A 6000-nucleotide genomic window follows, 5' to 3' on the forward strand; every position below is an offset into this window, starting at 1 on the left:
CTACCATCCTGATTATAAAAGCATAGCTGTTCTACAGTGAGCAAAGTATAATACTCTATTCCAAAACCACAACAGCTGTTTGTTCAAATAACCTAAGAGTAGTTTGGGTTAATTCAGTCTATCCATACATCCTCCTCCAGATGCTCTCAGCTATCTAGGGCATTAAATTGCTGCTAATTCTTTCCAGTGGTCCTAGAATAAATTGTGGGAGCCCTGATGGAAGTGGCATGGTCACGCTGCAGGGCAGGAGGCGTTTCAGATGCAAGACCTGCTCCAGTAAGAGCATACCACTGACTGGGGAGAATTAGGGTCAGGCTCTGGCATCTTAAACATAACAATACAGCACGGCATGCGCCAGAGAGCTGGAGCTTGTCCCTGGCCCCTGACGAGAGACGTCTGGCACAGGAGGAGCAGCGAGTCTGCCAGAGCCTCTGTGGGGCTTAACAGAGGGGAGAAAGTTGTCGTCTTGTGCGTCGGCCATGGAGGAACATGAGGGGGTTCAGTCCTGGGAGTCCTTTCCTGGGCTGGGGCCTAGGGCTGTCGGAGAACCTCCCCGAGGCCGAGCTGTTCCTTAGGGGATTGAAACTGAAGAGGCAAGAGAGAGCAGTGAGTCATCAGGGCACAGAATGACTTTGCTGGATCGAAACATCTAACGTGGTCTCCTGTTTTGTAGCAGCAGCCAAGATCGCGTGCTTAGGGAAGAGAACGAGATCTGACGGGAAAGAACAGTGTTTTTGAAGGATGATCTGGAGGTATTCAGGTTTAGGTTTTCACTAGTCTTCCTGCAACGGAGTGCAAAAATATACATGAGTGTTGAGGGTATCGGCCCGGTCCTTTTTAATAGAATAAATTTTGTCTATTCATCCAGCTGTGTTTTTGAAAAATGCTTCGGATTTCTGAATTAAATCCGTTTACTTAACGCAAATGCTGATAATGGAAACTCTTCCACATGAGATTGAAGACCTGAAAATTTTTTGTGCTCTTAAGTCAGACATTTTTCATTAAGCACCCTGTGGATGGAGGAGGTGTTGTCACAGGGTGAGTGTTAAACTTTGTTGTATTCACATTTTGACACTTTCTAGGAAGAAGAGCTGTTTCCATTTAACCTGGATGAATTTGTTACTGTGGATGAGGTTGTAGAGGAAATCGAGTCTCCCGTTAAAACACGGCGAAATCCACCGAGGGGAAAGAGAAAAGATGGTGCTAAACCCAACTCCTCCTGTGAGCCTAGTTCCAAGAGGAGGAAAGGGAAGAGCTCCATCGCTCGCCTTGCCGAAAGCGAACTCTCGTTTGTCACTTTGGATGAAATCGGTGAGGAGGAGGATGCACAGCTAATGGGAGTCGCTAATTTAGAAGCACTCAGTGACCCACAGGGCCTGGTCGTAGTGGATGAAGTGATGGAAGAGGAAGAACTCATGGCAGAAGCAGTGAAGGATCCACAGTCACTCGTTACTTTGGATGAGATATCTGAACAGGAGGACCTTACTTCTCATAAAGATGTCCCCAGGTCTGTTTTTGAGGAGCCGGATTTGAAGGCTGAACCCTTGGTAACCGTAGATGAAATCGGTGAAGTAGAAGAGCTGCCTCTGAACGAGCCTACAGACTTGAACGTGGATGTGCTGAAACAGAAGGAGGACGGCAGGGTGGGTGCTGAGGATATGGGGGATTGCGCTTCCTCCCAGGTGCCCGATGATCCCAGTGCATTAGTGACAGTGGATGAAATACAAGAGGACAATGAAGATAATCCTCTGGTGACTTTGGATGAAGTTAATGAAGATGAAGATGATTTTCTGGCTGATTTCCATTGTCTAAAAGAGGAACTAAACTTTGTTACAGTAGATGAAGTTGGAGAGGAGGATGAAGAAGAAGAAGAAAATACTTTCCCAGGGAAAAATCTGAACGAGGATGAAGATGATGAAGATATTGTTGCTGTTGCAGGACCAGAAGAAGAAGAAATTGCTGCCATTGCAGGACCAGAAGAGGAGGATATCGTTGCTGTTGCAGGACCAGAAGAAATGGAAATTCTAGGAGATATGAGTCCAGAAGAAGAAATTATTGCAATCTCAAAGTCAAAAGGTAAGGAACCTCTCGTAGTTTCTAGAGGGGAAATAGAAAATAAGATGCTTGTAATCGGTACCACGCACAAAGACATCTTTGCAGCAAATAGAGGAAACTGAAAAACCCCAAATCTTTGACAAATTTAATTAAAGATATGCTGGGAAAAAAAACCCCAGAGCCCGAGAGTGAACAGCAGCCTGCAGGTAGGATATTTTATTAATGCAGTTTACAATGCATCTTCTTTTGATGGAAAATTAAGCGGCACGTTGATTTAAAGTGTTCATTTGGTGTTTATGTTGGCTAAAATTGGGGAAAATAGTTTCTTTCCTTGCCTTTAATGCAAGGCCTGGTAAACTACCTAACGCTGTACAGATTATATATAGTCTTTAATTATGGGGCCAAACTTTATTAAAACAGGCGAGTCAAATGAAATAAACACACAAAGATGTAACAGCTTCCAGCAGGGTCTAGAGGAAAAAATGTAGAAGAACATCTGTAGCATGGAGTTAGCAAAGGGTTAAGGAAGTCTAACAGAGAGCCGAGAGGGAGAGCTATATATAACCGACAGACAAGAAGTTTTGGCCAAAGGGTGAGTGAAAGCTCTGCCCGATGCTCTGCACCAGGATTGGGTTTTCATCTGTTAGTGCTCTAGAACATGGCTTCCCCGTGATTTGTAAAAGCATATACTGAAAATGCAAAGTATTTTCTGTGTTCTGTTAGCAAGTTAGCTGTGAAAAGACCTCTTAAAATGTCCAAGCCCTTGAGTTGATTTCTGATCTAACTGGTAGTGGCAAATTATAATAAATATATTTGATACACAGTAAATAAGTGGTTTTAGTTGCTCGCTGGATAGTAAAAACCTCAGGCAAAAGAGGTAGGCTTAGGAGAGGACTAGTTCGAGATGTGGAACAAGAAAACCGGGAAGGAGAGGTTAAAGCAAGTAAAACCCTATTACTCAAGTCTTAAAAATCTGATTCCAGCAGCGAAAGGGGAAACAGTTTATTGATCGCCTCAGGCCCAGGGTTCGGCGAGGGCAGTCGGACCGCCGCTGGTGTAGAGCCGCACGGCAAATCTGAAACGCTGCATGTTGCTGCTGCACGTGCTGAGATGCTCCCAGTCCGCTGAACTGTCTGTCTGGGGGATGCGAGGGTGATGCCATTGCTTTCCTTTGACAGCTGCCTGGGTTTTGTTATTAAGGGAAAGGATTTATTGCGTTAACTTTGTTTAGGACATGTTGGTATCTAGATTCTTCGAACGTAGAATTAGAAAGAAAACGGCTGTTTTTGATGTGTGACTCTTCACCTGCCAGTTGGACTGCTTTGATAGGCTAAAAACCAAACACATCATTTATCTTGTAATAGAGGAGAGACTGTCAAACTCCCTGTCTCTGGAAGAGTCTTAAAATATTCATTTTGATCTTTCCTTAGAGCTGGTTAATCTGATAACCTACTCGGTGGGCTTTGGTTCCGTAAGGAAGCTGAAATACTGCTGTTGGTCCTTGAGCTGGATTAATTTGAGAAAGCTTGGCGGCTTGTTTTATAAAGAAGTTGAGATGGTCGTGATCATAATCACAGAGGCTTTCACGGCAGCACTGGGGCTGTATGTGGAAGTCTTGCCCGTGGGATTGATGTCAGGAGTTCCTGAAAATAGCTCTATGGAAAGACCAAATGGAATAGTGTAGAAAACAGCAAGGCCCGTACAGACAGTGTAAAAACCCTAAAATTAGCGATTCCTTTGTTTAACGTGTATTTATGGCCTCCAGTAGATCAACTGGGATCAGGAGATAAAGAACCAGAGTCCAAGCGGAAGAAAATGGCTTCTTCAGAGGCATCAAAGATGCAGAGTACTCCAAAAGGTAAACCCAAACGAGCCCAGCCCGAAGGCTCCGTGCTGTTCTTGCTGGCAGACAGCTTCCTTGCCCGTCTGAAAATCCCTCCGTTGCCTCCTTACCACATTTCTCTTGGAAGTCATGGCCCATAATTTGTGTTTTTATCAAGTGTCTGCTGTTGGCTCTATAGCAGCAGCAAAATGGCAAGTTCTTTTTTCCTAAAATTTGCGAATATAGGCTAATTTATTTATAATTAGCATAGTGCAGTGTAATATCTACTTACTATTCTAATCCTGTTACGAGTTTTATTGCCAACTTTCAATGTATAGAAATGAGGGAATTGCTTGCACAGGTTTAAAAATAAATGTGTGTGTGCACGTGTATGCATATGTATATTCCCCCCCGCCCAAGATCCTCATCTAGAACACTTTTCTATAAAACTACTGATAACGCTTAAACTGCAAAAGAAGTTGCCGGGAAAGTGCGGATCCTTGCCTGACGGCTTGTGCAGTGTTCTCTGTGACAGAAAGCACTTGCGTAACACGCTGCAGGACAGAGGTTAACCTTGGCAAATGAGTTGTGTATAAAACACTTTTCAGGCCAGAAGACGCTGCGGTAGTTGCAGCGAGCTTCGGATCCAGAAGGCCGGTTGCCCTGTTTGCAGAAAATGTGTGTCCTCCTCTGTTCATTGAAACAGGGCAGGTGACCGGCTCGGATGAGAAGCCTGATTTTTTGAATACTGAAAAAATGTAACTAACTAACTTTCAGTAATAACAAATTGTGCAGATTTAGCTAAAGGAATCTGATTTTTTAATTTTTTTTTTTTTTTTAAAAGCTGTGTTTTGTTCATGCTCATGTGTGCTGTCTCTTCAGATCTGGATTACCTGGTTCCAAAGGCTGGCTTTTTCTGTCAGATCTGCTCGCTGTTCTACGTGGATGAAACGTCTGTGAAAAATCACTGCAAGACGCCGCTTCATCAGCAAAATATGGAGGTAATGCTGAAGCTTCTCCAAACACACAGGGGTCAAAAGAATATCGTTCTCATAACGTTTGCTTTAGGCAGAGTGCTGTGGGGAGCTCGTGTTAATACTTGAAGGGATTTTAGTTTTAAGCAGGGACACAGGTATTGTTAAATTAGTTGACCTCATCGCCTACGTAAAGGAAGGTCTGGGAATAGCTGTCGTCTTCCCTTCGCTTTTAAGAAGTGATTTTTAAAACCCGCACAGCGCTGTGTCCAAACGCATGGTTTTGTCTCATGTCCTGGCTTGCTGAGTATTTCATGACCAGACGCGGTTGCCTGTCGTCATGTGAAATCCTGATATCTTGTATTTTGCCACAGCCCGCTCAGGAGCCTCCCCACGTAGTGACTCCGTGCATGTGGGTTTGAGAGCAAAACTTTTGAGTGTTTTTTGGTATGGATCACACGTTACCAGTAAAAAGGAGTGGGCTGACTTTTGGCCAATACGTTTGTGAAACCTGTGCTGTTTTTAGAGCGTGATCTTGTCACGGACTGAGGAATAACACTGGCTACCCTTATTTCTACAGAAGTTCATGGCCAAGCAGAAGGACGAGGATAACGCTGGGGAAGAGCGGAGTTCAAGGTGATTGGAGGAAAGAAGAATTCTTTCAGTGAACTAAACTTAGGGTCCAGTCAATTTTGTGTATTTTGTTATGATTTAATTTGTAATTTTGTTTTGGAAAAAAGCATTCGCGTTGTATAAGTTTGAGCTCAGTATAGACAGACTAAAAGAAAAACGTATGGTGGCTTTGGTTTGTATATCAAATCATCTGACTTGGAAGAGACTTCTTTTACAAGTGTCAACATGAAATAAATGTTCTTACTGTATAGTTAACACCAGGGAATTGGGTTTGGTGTGGTTTATTGCGTTTTGTTAACTCTGGATCACAACAGAGACTAGGAGGGAATTCATTCCTGCGGTGTCTCTCTCTCTGGTGCGGCTTTACAGAGCTCTTGGCAGGCAGAACTTCACATGCTGCGTGTGCTCCGTGCGGCCCGAAGCGGTGACCATCGTGGTAGGGGGTTCAGTGGATTGTTACGCTCCTTGAGCCGTTGTTTTCCTGTGGCCTCCGTAGTCCCATGATGGGCTCGGGAA

General features: G+C 44.0%; 1 protein-coding gene across 4 annotated transcripts in view; it reads left to right on the forward strand.

The window, feature by feature from the left end:
- ZNF638 (zinc finger protein 638) overlaps window positions 1–5749 on the forward strand; it is a 61257-nt gene extending 55508 nt beyond the window's left edge. For 2 of the 4 annotated variants that reach the window (XM_054824815.1, XM_054824813.1), the window contains exons 22-25: window positions 1083–2076; window positions 3821–3913; window positions 4760–4878; window positions 5432–5749. In XM_054824815.1, coding sequence (XP_054680790.1) covers window positions 1083–2076; window positions 3821–3913; window positions 4760–4878; window positions 5432–5491 — 1266 coding nt within the window. In that variant the 3' untranslated portion in view covers window positions 5492–5749. The remainder of the gene's footprint in view (window positions 1–1082; window positions 2077–3820; window positions 3914–4759; window positions 4879–5431) is intronic. The other 2 variants (XM_054824816.1, XM_054824814.1) reach the window with 1 other exon arrangement.
- Window positions 5750–6000: the final 251 nt, after the last annotated feature.

The sequence above is a fragment of the Grus americana genome, chromosome 4, assembly GCF_028858705.1.
Source record: "Grus americana isolate bGruAme1 chromosome 4, bGruAme1.mat, whole genome shotgun sequence".
NCBI lineage: Eukaryota > Metazoa > Chordata > Aves > Gruiformes > Gruidae > Grus > Grus americana.